This window comes from Corvus kubaryi, unplaced genomic scaffold (assembly GCF_017639235.1).
Source record: "Corvus kubaryi isolate FWS band 111438036 unplaced genomic scaffold, C.kubaryi_AGA036_p1.0 37398, whole genome shotgun sequence".
Taxonomy (NCBI): domain Eukaryota; kingdom Metazoa; phylum Chordata; class Aves; order Passeriformes; family Corvidae; genus Corvus; species Corvus kubaryi.
Genome location: NW_024581137.1, coordinates 9,718,324 through 9,734,205, shown reverse-complemented (window position 1 = coordinate 9,734,205; position 15,882 = coordinate 9,718,324). Strand labels below are relative to the sequence as shown.

At 37.9% G+C, this 15,882-nt stretch overlaps 1 protein-coding gene across 2 annotated transcripts in view; it reads right to left on the bottom strand.

The window, feature by feature from the left end:
- FBXL2 (F-box and leucine rich repeat protein 2) overlaps positions 1-15,882 on the bottom strand; it is a 45,461-nt gene that overhangs the window by 5,739 nt on the left and 23,840 nt on the right. Inside the window, exons 5-13 of one of the 2 annotated variants that reach the window (XM_042044198.1) lie at positions 13,180-13,274; positions 10,922-10,990; positions 10,740-10,835; positions 10,308-10,434; positions 10,038-10,112; positions 6,773-6,903; positions 2,822-2,882; positions 1,364-1,408; positions 1,016-1,072 (exon numbers count right to left, since the gene is read on the bottom strand). In XM_042044198.1, the coding sequence (XP_041900132.1) occupies positions 1,016-1,072; positions 1,364-1,408; positions 2,822-2,882; positions 6,773-6,903; positions 10,038-10,112; positions 10,308-10,434; positions 10,740-10,835; positions 10,922-10,990; positions 13,180-13,274 (756 nt within the window). Of the gene's footprint in view, positions 1-1,015; positions 1,073-1,363; positions 1,409-2,821; positions 2,883-6,772; positions 6,904-10,037; positions 10,113-10,307; positions 10,435-10,739; positions 10,855-10,921; positions 10,991-13,179; positions 13,275-15,882 lie in introns of those variants that run through there. The other variant, XM_042044199.1, reaches the window with a different exon arrangement.

Genomic DNA, 15,882 nt, shown 5'->3' with positions numbered 1-15,882 from the left:
ATATAAATGGCTCCACATCTCCTGACAACTCATTTGGTTTATCATCAAGAATGATGGTTCAGAAGTTAAGCTGGACAGTTGATAAGGAAAAATAAAAAAATAACAATAAAAAATAGTGACCAAGCTCCTTTGAAAAGCCATCTTTCCTCATGCTGCTACCTTAGTAACGCTGAGTAACACTAATCATAACACCATTTAATTAAGGAAGCAGAACACCTTCCTTTAATCCCATCTAAGAAGAGATTATAAAGATACTTGTTCTCTCACATAGATTTAAGTAGTTATAACAAATCTACACTAAAGGACAACTGGCCTGAAATACAGGAGCTCCTACTGTAAGAACAATCCAGTAATTTTCAAGTATCTTGACTGAAGAACAGACAAATTTATGTTACCTCAAATTGGTTTTGATGATCTGAAAGATCTAAGCCACCACTCCCTAGAAAACAGTTCTTTGAAATCCAGTAAACAGAGTACCCCACTCAATCCTCTCCAATTATGTTTAAAAGTCAAATCCAAGGAAACCTTCCATAATTTATTATGTAAATGTAGTCCTTGGAAAAAAGTACTTGCATGCAAAACTGCTTACAGAGTGATTATATTTGTCTTCTCTAGGTGGTTTTGTTTATTCAATATTTGATGTGAAGTGCCAGACCCCCTAAGAAAACCATTACTGAACACTTCACAGTATCCATAAAGGATCTAAGTGCTTTAAGTTGAATCAAATATGTAAGGAATCAAATAGGAAGGATGTTAACCATAAAATGAAAGATTTCTGGTTATTACTCACTGATTTGGTAACATTTTTTTAATCACACAATGCATGTAAATATTTCAGGAGTAATGTGCTGCTTTGAGAATACTTATGAAACTTGCACATGTTTTGACAGTATCACTGTACATCAGGAATGATTTCTAGACAAAGACTGAACAGCCTGGGCTTGTACTGCAGGAGCAGTCTGTGTGTGTGCTTTGGGGGCAGTATCACAGGCTGCAGACCAGGAGTTACACTTACCAGTGCTTGCAGCTTAGGACAGTGTATGGAAAGTTGGATCAATGTGCTGTCAGTTATCTGGGAATAAAAGAAACCAGACGTAAGCCATAAGCAACAGACAGCAGAAGAGGCAACCCTCCAAAAAGGTATCTCCTTCTCTACCAGATGAGGGTTCTGTTATTTCTGGAGAACAACCTATCATCTGTTACTTTCCAAGTATTTCCCTGTATAGAATTTCCCAATAATTATTTTATTTCCTACCACAAACACAACACTATTTATAAAAACCAAAGAACATCTAGATGAAGGTGTTAATGTGTTGCATCCTTACACTGCACATTCAATATTCCTTTTCATATTAAATCTCACCAAAACACACTCTTCCAAGTCCATCTTCTCCAGCTCATGGCAATTCTACAATAAACAAAACATGGACAGATAAACAAAAAAATTAAATAAAACAACATCTAGACATAAAATCATGCACGGAGCTAATAATATGGGATAGCACAGCTTGCAAGGGGAAACTGTGATATAAATCCCTTCAAATATTTGATCACCATCAAAAGACAAAAAAAAGTGTTAAAAGAAAAAACAGATAAATTAACAAGCAATACCCCACCTTCCTCTCAAATGTCGACATTTTAGCCTTTCTCTTACTAGGTGAAATGTCTCCCTCTTGCCCTGTAAGGTTTGAACAGGACATACCAGTGCTCAGCACCCCTGCTTCCCTTCCCCCCTCACTCCAAATGGGATTTACACCCCATGCACTAAAGCCAATTCCGCATTTATCAGCCTGCACCAAACTCATCTGGAATACACTTAAGCCCATGGCACATCTCTCTTCGTTGTCATACATTAGAAAGAAGCCTTAAAACCAAATTGCTTTGCCAATAAATGCTGAAAATACCAAAATAGGGTCTACTTTAAGGATGGGAGAAAGCTGCATGTCACACCTACACAAGCAATTTTCTCAACATTCTGAGAGACCCCCAGCAAGCTTTCAGAAGTGCTTTCAACATCTAATCATGACTAATTTCAAGGAAAGGACGTAACCTTGTGGCCTTGCAGCAGACCACATAGTGCCACAGCTTGGCTCAATTCCCAATCCATTTTTTCCAGGAATAGGGAAAAAAGTGTAACTTGCAGCCCCCAAGAGCAGGGTTGAGGTGACCACCAAGAGCCTGAAGCTGTAGTGCTGAACAGTTAGAAAACCACTCTGTTTAACTGCTGTGGCTACAAAAAAAACCCCTTTTCATTCACATTGAATACCAGCAGCATAAATGAATCCCATTTACAGAGTATAATTTTTGTGTTCGAATTTCCCAACCAGCAATTCACAAGTCTAACACAAAGCATTTGACACCACCAATATTCTTATTTACAGCAGGAACCAGGGCACTAGTGCTTATAGTCTATTATGTATAATGTAAGTGTTCCGTAATTTAAAGTTATCCTCAGAACAATCTATTATATGCTGATTTTTTGGATGTAAATATCACAAGGGTGTGTGTCATCAATGTAAGGGAAATTTGGCTAGAATGCATAATACAAGTTTAGAATTATGTTAAGCATAATAAATTCAATTGAAACAAACTGAAAAAGAGGAAAAAAATGACAAATTCAATGATAGATGGCAAATTAGATCAAGTTGCAGATCTAAGTATAATCCAGACATAAAATAGCTTTTTAGTCCCCTCCTCCACTGGCTTCTTTCTACTTTAATTTTCCTCTTCTCATATTGCTTCCCAGCAGGACTACATCAACTCACAGCTGCTCAGCAGCAATGAAACAGGGCGAGCTGTAACCTTCTGAAATGACCCTTACCCGTGCTAGAAGGGTAAACCCAGCATCTGTAAGATGTGAACATCTTGCAGCTTCCAAAATCCTAGAAAAGTTTAAAATGTTAAAGAAAATATTGAGAAAAGCAAGTGTATTTGAGATACAAATCTGTCTTCTGCAACTTAGAAGTTGTCAATAGCAAATGTGTATATACATATATATATATACATACACATACACACCCACCCCTATTTTTCACAGTGATTTGAAATTAAAAAGCAGACTTTTAATCCAGTTTATCAGAAGATTCTGACAGTCACAGAACATTTAGTGGAAAAAAATTACACACAATTAGAGGCATTTTAACCTCTTGTTTCAGTAAAAGCATAATGATCAAGTTTTCTCATGTGTTATCTGAGGCAAGATATGGGAAAATAAACCCTGAGTTAAGGAAAATGCAGATGAAGCCTGCATCTAAAACCTGTTATCTAAACAAAGGCTGCTGGGAAGCCATAAAACTGAGAAAGTACTTACTAGAAATCCCCTCAGAGCCTCTGCATGAAGCACAGTGAAGCAACTTACCAGAAAGCAAGGAGCTTAAAATCTCCAATCCCACAGTAAAACCAATAAACTATACCAATACAACCTTAAAGAAAATACAGTGTTTTGGAAAGATAACTGGGAAGCAATACTGACAAAAAAACTCCCCAAGAGGTCAAGTGCCCCAAACAGCACCACTAGTATGCCCAACAGGCCTCCATCCCACTAATGTTTTGTTGTCTTTGTTTTCTTTGTCCTTTTTTTAATGGACAATTTCCTTTGCAGGTGGAGTGAGTATCAAGATGAATAAGACGAAACCACAGTGCCATGGGATGAGCAGCACAAACTAAGTGCAACTTACCACAGCAAACACTGCTGCTATACTGGGGCTGTGGGGAGGAGGCAGGGAAAGAGGCACAAAAGAACTTTTTGTGCCAATATTGAGAGGCCTCCAGATCCTTCCATTGCTTTAGGAGGTCATTAGAACACTCCCTCTCTAGAGAGAAAGTGCAAAGGGAAAAGCCACACTGGGTGCATGAACAGATTAAAACCCCACCAAAGTACAGGATGTGGGGCTCTGACTATGACTTTGCTGGATCAGCCTCTTCCAAGCAAAAAGCAAGAGGGCAGCCAAGTTTAGAGCTGAGCAGCCCCACAGGCTTGAAAAACCACTTGCAGAGTTACAGTCTTCAACAACGTTCAGAAGTATGAGAGAAACTTAAGCCAAGTATTAGACAGGCACCTCCTCCCAAATGGATGGTTCTAATGCCTCTGGACTTTTCTTCAGACTCATGTTCAAGAATTCTGTGCCCTTCCATCAAGGGCAGTTTGCAGTCTATCATAAAATACTCTCAGCTACTCTGAAAATTGCCTATGATACCAAATAGGAAGGGGAAAAACGCCACCAGAAAAAAACCCCATCTTTCAGGTCACATTTGTTACCCTTCTACCTCCTTTCATTGATTAGTTGCTACAAATCCCATCTCATTACATGGCTGACTTTAAAGAGGGGTGGAGATGGAATGACATCTGCAACATCCAGAATAGTGAGGATGCTACTTACTGCATACCCAGTAGAAAAGAATAGTATAGAAACAGAGGAACAAGAAACCAGAAGATTAGCACCTCTAGTTTTCCTGAAATTGGGTGTGCAGACAGTCAGGACATGAGAATGGGGAGTGAGCTGTATACACACCTGCTACATCAATCAGGCCCCAGTATGAAAAAACAGGTGGGAAGGCACTGGGCAGCATGGAAATAATGAGCAAAGTTCTAATTTTTGCTTTTGTTTTAGTGACTGTGCTTAAATACAGAGGGCTCTTCTTTTTTCCTCTTACAGCTGACATGAATTTCCCACCCAGTGATTTGTGGAAAAGTACCTAACATGGGAGCTAATCAGGCAAAATGACATCCAAAGCAGATTCTCCACTCTTATGAAGAAATTTTCTATGAGGCAGACTCAGAGTTGCATTCATTGCCTACAGCTGCCTTTTGGGCACACCTGGAATGTCTCTGCACTCAACACCTCCCTACTTCTGTGGAATTAGCAGCTGGTGGGGCTAAAAGGAACATGATCCTAACTTCCACAGCCCCACCCAGACAAAGACATTCATGGTTCACAGGTGCTTTCTTGACAAGCCTTGCCAAAATACCTACCGGTATTTTGCATTAAAAAGTGCTAATAAAGAAAAAGAAAGAGAAGGTGCCAAGCACCTGAAAGAGTAAATGTTAAGATGGATGACAAGACACCCCTATGTTGATGTGAGATAAGAAATACAGCTGAAGGGTCTGCTGAAAGCTTGACCTAAGTTTTTGTTCGAGGACATATTTGTGACTGGTAACAGCTGCATCATGGAAATGCAGCAGTATCATGGAAATGCAGCAGTATCATGGAAAGCAGCATAGATCCTGAAGTGAGAGTAGCACAGCACAGAAAATACTCCAATATTTCCTAACAGAGCCAGCAAGTCCAACAGAGGCAGCAGAGTTTTCTTTCACACTCAACACTGAAATATTCAGAAGCTACAAAACAAATGTGGAATTACATTTCCCTTTGATTTCCAAGATAATTTTTTCCAAGACAATTTCAAGTACTTTCCATCCATGATCCCAAAAGTCTAGATGCAACCAGCTGTATCCTCTGTCCTTCCAACACACAGTAATCCTCAGCAGCAATCACTGCAGAGGGTCGTTTTCTTTCCTTATGCTGTTCCTCATTACAGGAGGAGAGTGGCGGACGCCTTCCCCCTCGTGGCACAGACAGGGCTGACAGTTCACCTACCAAGGCTAAAACAATTCCTGCTGCACTTGTACTGCCCTTGGAAAGAACTGCACAACTAACAGCAATTTAGACCTCCTTTTATTTCCCATCTGAGATGTTAATCGAGAAAATGAGAGAAATGGTGGCAAAAGACCAGCACAGCTTTCTAGGGAAAACCTCTAAGTGTGTCAGAAGACTCCTAAGCCCCTAATAAATATGAACAGTGGCACAAAGGGGACTGTCAGCCTGGAATTGTCTTAAGAACAGGTTTTCTACAGACACAAAAGCTCTTTTTCACTCATTCAGCTAAAGGAACACTGTGTGTCAGCATATGGTACACTGGCATTTGAATGCAGCATCCCTTGATTTTTACAGACTACACATTCCTCCACTATCTGTGATTTAAGGATAGCAAGTTCTGACTCCCGCACGTTCCTGTCATAAATGGCAATTTGTCACCCAAAAATCTTATCTTTTTATTTACTTTACATTAAAATTAGAAGAAGTATTATATGTGTGTACAATATGTCTCCACAATCAGGGAGCTGCTGCATAACTGAGCTTTGGTTTTAAAGCCCACCATAACATACATGTTTGTACAAATCACACCAATGTGGAAGTTTATATTATTTTTAACTGCTAAGCCCCTATTGTTCAAAACATCTCTCATAAATATTAGTCCCCAGTGCTTGCAAAGACATGAGCACACTTTATACTAGAGTTTAAGAACACCAGGCAGTACTGCAGAGCATATTAAAAGCACTCTTATAATAAAAATATCTTTAAATATAATAATCAGATATGATGTAGCTATTTTTTTTGTAAGACAGATGACTGCATAAAACTACATCAGAGTACAAACATCACAAGACACAACACAACCACAGATATTTTTACCTTTAAAGAAAAGAATGGGCTTTACATATATTTTTTTTCTTGCTTGTAATTAGTACCTAAAATATTTAGCTAGAAGCAGAGAATTAAAATGCTAGTTCAGCATGTTTTGTCATATATTAACTCTTGTTTTTCCAATATACAGTGAACTACATTAATATGACAGCTACAGAGGACCAGCCCTCAAGTTTATGTACTTCTAACTTAATGTTTTGATTGCAAATGCAGCTCATCTTCAGAAGTTAATTTCTCAGATCAGGCCAGTAAGAACATGACATACAACACACTCATGACATACTCACTTCAGCCTTGGACAGTTTAGACCAAGGGCTGTGAGAGAAGCATCTGTCAGGTTGCTACAGCCTGAAACACAGAGTGACTGCAGTCTATGACATCCTCTACAGATTTTCACAATGCCTTCATCTGAAATTTGCTGCAACACAGAAGAAGGTTGAAGTTACTTCCTTATCAAGTAATCAGCCAAGAACAAAATTCAAGACACTGCTACTGAACTGCCACTGTCACACTGTATATAACCAAGGCAACCCAGATTTTCAAAAAATACAGTTTTTAAACCACATACAATGATAACACTGAAGATAATCAACACTTACAATTCCTACTTAATTATGAATTTTTCTGTAGACCTTAAGTCTACTCTAAGACAGTCTGAAGCACAGAGTGAGTGAGTGTTGTTTGTTGTTGTCTTCTTCTTTCACTTTGCTTTTGTTCTACAATTTTTCACTTTTTTTTTTGGGAACAGTGCAAAAGAGATTTTAAAGCTCCACAGCAGGAGAGCTAACTACCAAATTTGCACTGGACCAGTAGGACCCAAGGGCAAAATCCTTCACCTTCTGATAATTTTTGAAGCAAGAGTTACAGGGAAAAAATTACACATAATCCATTCTTTACAGAAGGTAAGTGTAAAAGCCAGGTTCGCCCTCCCTATACAGCTGTCTTGAGATGAAAGATTTAACTCAAAAGAGGACTTTTCATTTCTCAAAATTGTTTTGTAGTAGATATTCCATAAGGAGTAACTTTAAATTTGGAATATGAATAAACAAATTTTCTCTCTGAAACAGGAACTATAAGAAATAGGCCCATTGCAGCTGCACACAAAATAGCAAGAGGAACTGGATTACTGTGTGTGTGCAAATATGATTTTGTTTACAAATCTTCTATTCTGGAAAAAGCTCTCTCCTCCTCCTCCTAACACTATGAATTTAATTTTTCTTCTGTCTGGAACAAGTTGTTTTACTTCCTGGCTTAATATTACTCTTGCAATAGTAGCAAAGACTAACACTGTATTTTTAATAGAAAATACACAATCCTTGTATAAGCCCCTCATGTGAGTATGCTCATACAACTGTAGCCTATTTCTGATGCTATTACCACAAACATAACCTTTCCTAGATGAAAACAGGATGAGGAATAGTACTAGTTCAGCACAACGGGAGATTACCTTATGCTCCCCCCCCTCCCCAGCCCAGCACATTTTAATATCAGAAGTTTAGATTTGCAACTAGTTCAGTCAACTTATTATAGGCAGAAAACTAGAAGTCTCGTTTTCTTTTTGGGGATCCAGAAGGATTTGCATAATCTACAGGTAAGAAGATAAGTTTTGGAGTTTTGTCCAAATCAGACAGGTACTTCTGGATTTGACTCTCCAAAACCATGTTACTTTCTGGAACTATTTCATTTCCTTTGAGAAATACTCATGACGCTATTATTGGGAAAAGGGACTGCTTTGAAGGTAAGGACTATGTAAATTTTATGCTGCTGTAAAAAGCCCTCAAGTTATATATGAAAATTTCCCACTCTGAAATTGCTTGTGATTTCAATGCCCATATCCCTGTCAGGAAAGAAAAGTGTTTGAAAAATGCCTGCAAGTCCCCAGTTTCAAAAATCTTTCTCTAAAGATGGGACCTTTCAGATGTGCAGTTTCCAGAGCTAATACAAGTTCACTCCATAGCTGCTGGAGCTGGCCTGGCATTTTACACGGCCCGTAAGACACAGTCACTAGAATTACAGTGAGGGCCATAAAAAGCACAAGGACACCTGCTGTGTAAAAATCCCTTTGATCATAAGGAGCCTGGATGCTTCTGGAATTGTGCTTCCAAGCCATAGCAAGCAGAACACACCTCCAGTTAAACAAAGCTTTAAAGCACATGTAATTAGGTAGGACACACAGACTAGCAGCTCAAAAAACTCAAAAGAAAAATACTTTCCCTCGGGAGGTTTTTTTTGTTTGTACTACATAACAACAGATATCCTGACCAAGGGAAAGCTCTGGTGCACTTCTATGCCAATGCCACTGTTAAGTGGGAGAGATAGGAACTAATTACCATCAGACATCTTGAGAGCCTTCCATAAAATTAGTCAGAAAAGGCTGGCCTTGATATATGTCATTAGTCTCAGGAAAAACACAACAGAAAAAGAACTTGGGAGAAGGAGGACAGCAAAAGAAAGAGTAAAAGGGGAGGAAATTATGTACTGACTTCATTTATTTGTAGTTGTGATCAAAAGAAGGAACTTCCTTTCCCTGCTGTTATCTTTAACTGCCCAGCTTCAGTTGGCACCTACATTCAGACTGAAAAATTCTCTTTCACTAAACATCTGGATCATGGAATCTCAAGCTTTGTATTTGTATTGTTCTTATTTTCTGCAATTTTAATGTAACTTTTAATTATCCTTAACACTCAAAAATATCCAACACTTTAAAGAAATCTATTTGGTTCAATATCAACAAAAAATGTTCCCATGCCACATTCATTCTGGAATAATCCTGTAAAACAGATCTGAAAGTTTTGCAGGTTTTTATGACACCTTCTAGCAATAAAACTAGAAAACTTCAAAAACAAACAAACAAAAATATCATTTCATTCTTCAAATCTGCATGACTGAAATGCTGAAATTCTAATTTATTTCAATATTTTCTAAGGCTTATTTGCAGGGAAAGAATGACTTAGATATTTAAAACCTAAAACAACGCCTTTCCCGTTGCTGAAAAGTCACATCAGAAACAACAAAAAAGCAAATATAAACTGGAGCAAAGATAATTTGTGTTCTCTAAGCAGAATTAAAAGTACATGAATGATTCCCAGTTGTTTCATTACTAATGAATGTGTTCTTCCATTAATATTGGAAAGGCATGCCCTTCTGCTACTTAGATGGTTCTGAATCATCTTCAGTTATGACGCCATTACATTTTACTCCCAATTATGTGGCCCAGAACATGACTTCTGCTCAATTAGAAATGTTAGAATTATGAATAGACCAAAATGCTACGCAGCTCATGGAATTTGAATGAATACAGTTAGTTCTTACTCTAGAGTTTACCACAGTTAAAAGACGTAATGAGGGGAAAAAAAATAACCCAACACTTCAAGTCAAAAATCAGCTCGAGAAACAGCCAGCTCATTTAAACCCACTATTCCACACAAAATCCTGTAAACTGCAGAAATGTACTATCTGACTTAAGTAAGTGTGCAGCAGATCAATTCATTAGCATTCAAAAATGATTTCTGATTCTTAGAGAATGTACCTTTGGAAGCTTCAAATACTTACTGTACACGATTGCAAATTCAGGATTACAAGCTCATGACAGTGATTTTGAATGTGTTTCAATGCTTCATCTTCTAACTGTATTCAGTAATTAAATTGGACATAGGAAAAGAAACAAGAAATTAAAAGCACAGAAAAGCAGCCCAAAGAATGTACACATCTTGCAATATTGAACAAAATACTATAACAAAAATGGTATTTTTTAATTCATGGAGATTTCAAAAACCCAAAATAAAATTTTATTCCTAAAGGATCACCCAAGCAATTATGTACCTGTGTGCAACCTCTAAGAAATAGAGCTTTTAGTCCACTACACCCTTTCACCAGTGCTTCAATACCATCCTTCGTAATCTGATCACACCAGGAAAGATTCAAATGTTCCAGATTTCTGCAACCCTCACTGGGAGAATTAAAAAAATACATAAAGTTAAATCCAGCCTTCAAATAGTCATAACAGTGGGAAACCCAAATTAAACACACTGTTAGAAATTAATGATAGCCAGTAGACTGTGCTAGGCCTCCACAGAAAAGTCATGAGAAAAGACCACACACAAACACCATAGTCTACACCCAAGAAGTCCTAGATACAGAATACAGCCAGTGCTGATCACAATATTAAGGTTCAGCACCAATTTTTAAACTTTATTAAATGCTGAACAGCTCTTTAACCACTTTTCTTTAACACAGAACACGGAATCTTCTTACCTTAAGCCTTTTAAAGAACTGTTCGTGATGGCTACGCAAGATGTCAGATCCAGATGTTTCAGCTTGGAACAGAATCTGCTAAGACTGTAACACGTGCTGCAAAACAGCAGACACACTAAAAATACCTTCAGCTACTTCTTTTTCCAAATTTCCCCATCAATCAAAAAACCCCTTTGACTTACCTGTCAGTGATTTTTGTGCACCCATTCAGATTTAAGTGTTCGATGTTTCTGCAGTTCTGCGCAAAGGTCCTGAAACAGCAAGGAAAAGCTGAATTGATAGAATGTCCCAAGTGCGATGCAGTCACTAGAGCACACTCTGACCCGCACCTCCTCCCACCTTGGTGGAAAAGCCTGATCTCCAAGCCACAGAGTAATTGCAAAGTATGCCTCAAATACATCTGTCTCAGTGGTTGCTTTTTCCTTTTCCTACTGCAAGTTTTTGGTCTTAGGCAAGTGTTACCACTTGGGAAAGCTGGTTATTTCTGCCATATGTAAGCCAGAACTTGCTTCAAATACCGTAAAAACTAAAAATTCAAAGGGCATAAACAGAAAGCTTCAAGTGTCACATCAGATAAACATTAGGCTTCTGGGGAGAGATTTTGCACATCTCATTACTGACGCCTTTGCAGGTCTTAATAAGGAGCTTGCTCCCACAGCAAATGGAAAGGGACACACCTGGTACAATACCCAAGTGTGACCTAAGCCTATTGGACTACCAATGGCCAGCTCTGTAGGCTGCAAATTGCTTCTTTATAATTTTAGAAATTAAAAAGCATCAGTGTGCACTACTGGGTACGAACTTTAAGGATGATTGGAGCTATTATACTGCTGAGAGCCTGTATGTATCATTATAATAATTACCCTGAAGAAATACATAAACTTTCTTTTCATCTCTGCAAAGTAATATTTACAGCTGCGTTGCATTTCAGAACACTGTTTTTATGCCCATGTTTCCTTCAACTGCATGGATTTTATTGGCAGGGGGGAAGGAAACACACAAAACCAGTTTTGTCTGGAGGCTTGCCCAGGTTAACTGATCCGACTACACACTCAGCTGGTAACAACTTCTGGCTCTCCAGCGTGGATAGAAAACAATGGAAAAAACCCCAGCAAGCAGTTATACTGGCAAGAGTTTCCACATGAATTCTCAAAACAGCTATTCCAAAATTCATGTACTGGAGGGAGATTTACAATCAAGACACTTGTCAAATCACTTGGAAAGATGTTTCACTCTGGAGGAACAGCAAACTGCCTCTGAGATTAAAGTGTGGGGCATATCCTGACAGACCTGCCACAAACATTCAGTGCTTACATGGCCAATACCTACATCAGTAATAGGCTATGTTACACAAAAGTTGATGTAGAAGAAGGATAAATAGAGAAATTAGTATCACCCACAAAACTAATGGATCTGGAAACAAGTCAAGACAAATAGCCCTACAGGAAAAATCACTTTCAGAACAAGTATCTGAAAATTAGCACTGCATGAATTTACTCTAGAGACAAAAGTTAATGAATTGACTTAGTTAGTTATAAATTCTAGAAAAAGCTACAGGTCACAGGACACTACCTTAATGCCCACTGCTTAACAAAATCTTTGTGCTTATATGTGCAACCTGAGAATGGCCACACTACATCAGACTGAACATCATCCAGCCCAGGCTCTGGGGACAGAGGGAGAAAGCATAACTGCAAAAAGCCAGACCCCAAGCCCTCCTCCAAATGTTCCGTGAGCCCTAAAGCACTTATGGTTTAAGGACCCTTCAGCTGGAGGTAGGATCTTTGGGTTTAAACACTCAGAAATATCCAGAGGAACCTGGCTAAACAGTTTGCACTGGAAAAAGCTTATATAGATTCAAACATTCTTCTAGGAACAAACTGCACAGTTCAGTTCATATACTGTGTAAAAGAAGCATCATTGCTCTCTCTAGAGTCTCCCAAGATGTTCTTGTTGCCTGCCTGTTCTTATTTAAACCAAGATGAGAATCCCACGTCTTTCCTGAATTTGTAGGCACTCAGTTGTATCAGTCTTCATCCTTCCTCCTACTGCTAGGGTCACCTCTTGTCCAAACTAGATGACAAACTATAAAACAACCCCTAATCTTGATACTCTTACTATTGTAGGATGCCAGATCATAGACTGAAAACATTTTAACCACTTGAAAATGGAGCAATATCAACATAATCCTAATGGAAGAAAAAGACATGTTCCTGAAAAGCACAGCTTTCATTTCTTAGTTCATTCCTAGAAAACAAGAGAAGCTATCTTTTGATCTCAAGCCAAGGACTCATTTGGCCATTATTAAGGTATTTAGTACTTACCTAAGTATCCCATTTTGGTCATCACTCAGAAATACAAGCAAATGTAACAGTACTCCAACTGCATTTGGTATGGACATCAGGAAATAAGTGATGCCTCTGTCAAGGATTTTACTTACTTTAAAGAGGAGTCTCCAACACCAAGACATCCTCTCAGACTAAGCTGTCGCAGGAACCCACCACACCTTTTCGATATATTTTCCACAACACGACCCTTAAACCAAATAAAAGGAAGATTTAGCTGAGCTTTATTCTGACATAATATTCTAACCAAATTAAAAATCCCAGGAGTTAAGACCAGCCCCAGCTGTACCCCATCAGAACTACAACTCTTTGAATTTCTTCTGCTACTTTAAGAAAGAATAGTTACATGTTGAGAATCTCCCCTCACATTTAAGTGCTATTCAATTAAATCTTTAATTCTCTCTTTCTTCACTCACTCGCACACAGCTCAACTTTTTGTCACAGCAGACCCTGCCTACTAAGACTACTAAAATGATCTTCAAGTTTTGTCAGATGTGTAAGGAACTGCCCCAGAGGTAGAATGGGAGGCTTGGCCACTCCTCAAGAGTCCCAGTCACTCCTACAGCATGCAAGTTTAAATTGCCCACGGAGACCTGAGTATGTCACGACAGACTTCACCAAGTTCCTGTTTTACAGCTCCTGCCATTGGGATGGTTGCAATCAAAAGGTGCCAAACATCTTGGTGGGAGAAGCAAAAACAGGACTAATACCTAACAGCACTGTGCATTTTTTTCTCTCCCTTTATTTTTTGAATCTAAAAATACCTATAAAATTACAGGTCAGTGGATTTTTTGTTGTCATGTTGTTATATTTTATTGCCCTTCTCTAATACTAATGTTCTGGCCATCACTATGGGAAAATATTTTCTTATCAGAGCCTGTTTCTTGGTCCGTAAGTAACATTGCTTATATTATCGCTCAGAGGAATTTACACCAAAACAAACAAACTGAAAATCATATCTTTTTTAAAGCATTTCAATTAATCAGAATTATTGCTCAGCAAAAGCCAACTACTTTTACTATAAGGATAAATTCTTTCATGAACAAGATACAATGCAAGTTAAATTTACATTGCAGAAAAAAACAAACCCTAAAAAATTATTCAAAGAAAATGCAAACGAATAGCGAGAAGTTTTCCCAAACCCATTTATTTCTTTAATCATGTAAAACCTCTCAAGAAGACAACTTTAGTGCATTCAAATGCAGTTAGCTGTTTGAGTTATTTGTCACTCAAAAGCTAGTTTTTCCACCTACCCCAGCTTACAATTGGTTCCACAGACCAAGAAATCCTAAGGTACATTTAAATTCAAGATCACACATCTTTGATAGAAAAGAAACACTTTTCATAGGGTTTCCCCCTCCCCCCACTTGATTCTCTACCATATGAGGTCTCAAATACAGAAAATTTCACAAAACCTGATTTTGCATTATTTGATATTCTCAGATCAAGTACTATCTGAAAAATCTCCAGAAAGTCCAACTGAGCACCAAGTTGTCAAATACAATTAGCAGCTTTTACCTGTCCTAAATCCATAGACAAAAAAATATGCTACTAAAACAGCTAAACAGAGTTCTTGGACACCAAATGTGAAGCTGTAATTTGTTTTAGAGCTAATCTGTGTAATAATTTCTAATTGAACACACTCTTATGAGTAAATTTAAGGGGTTTATATTACAAATGTACTTAAATATAATACACTGAAGTAACTGAATTGCTCCAAACCACAATAGCTTTTTATAGCAAAAGAAGATCATAACTTAATTTCCCTCCTCCTGAATCCCATGCTACAAATATAGCATCTCAGAGGGCAATACCACTAGGTAAAATATATGACAAAAATATTGAAAACTGGAAAATACAATACTGTGTTTCTAAATACCAAAATGATTGCAGACACAGAAAAGGCCTATCAACAGAAGACCTGTGGAGTTTTTCTTCATTTCTTAGCAAATGAGGAACACAAGCTTTTTAAAAGCAACTGAAAATATGACACTAAAGCTGTAAGTCTTCTTTGACAGATGCCAAAAATCTTTCTCCTACTTCTGCAAGATCCTCTTGTTTAAGGTGAGTAGAGCACAGGAGTTGGCAATAAAGTTTTAAAAGAGCAGTTAAAAAAATTTACCCTCTATGTTACCGTAAAGCTTTAGGAACAGTTTGTACCATGGTTAGCAAAATACAGCAAATTAAACACATCTGGATTTTATTCATGCAACTAAGAAGCTAAAACATAAAATACAGAAAGAAATCTATTATTGTAGTCTAAATTTAATTTGTATCAAACAACAAATAATAAACCAGTTCAGATTGAATCAAGTAATTGTTGTTCCCCACTGATATTTCTCTTCATTTTCAGATGTCTTATTTTATTTTGTTATGCACATCTACAATAGCATTAATGGAGACATGCTTTTCTTACAGAAGACAAGTCTGCCCTAAAACCTTTCATTATATACTGGAAAGGACTTTACTTCACATGTACCTGTATTTCACACAAGGTTCAAACCTTATAAAACAAATGGTCATAAAATGGTAATCAGAAACACACCAAATCAAATCTAGGCAAGTCTGCAGCAAGAAAAGTTGTTCAGCACTTTAGTGCTTTAATCTTCAAATCTTATAGCCAAGTGCCCAGTGAGCTTCCAGCACTAGATGGCCCCCTCACAGAGAGATTTGGGATCAGGAACAAAACTATCCTCTAGATTGTAAAAGTGATTCCAAGAATCTCACTCCATCCAGAGGGACCGTTTACACCTTTCTGTTCTGGAAATGAGCAGGTTTGAATTTCTAGAGCTCTATAT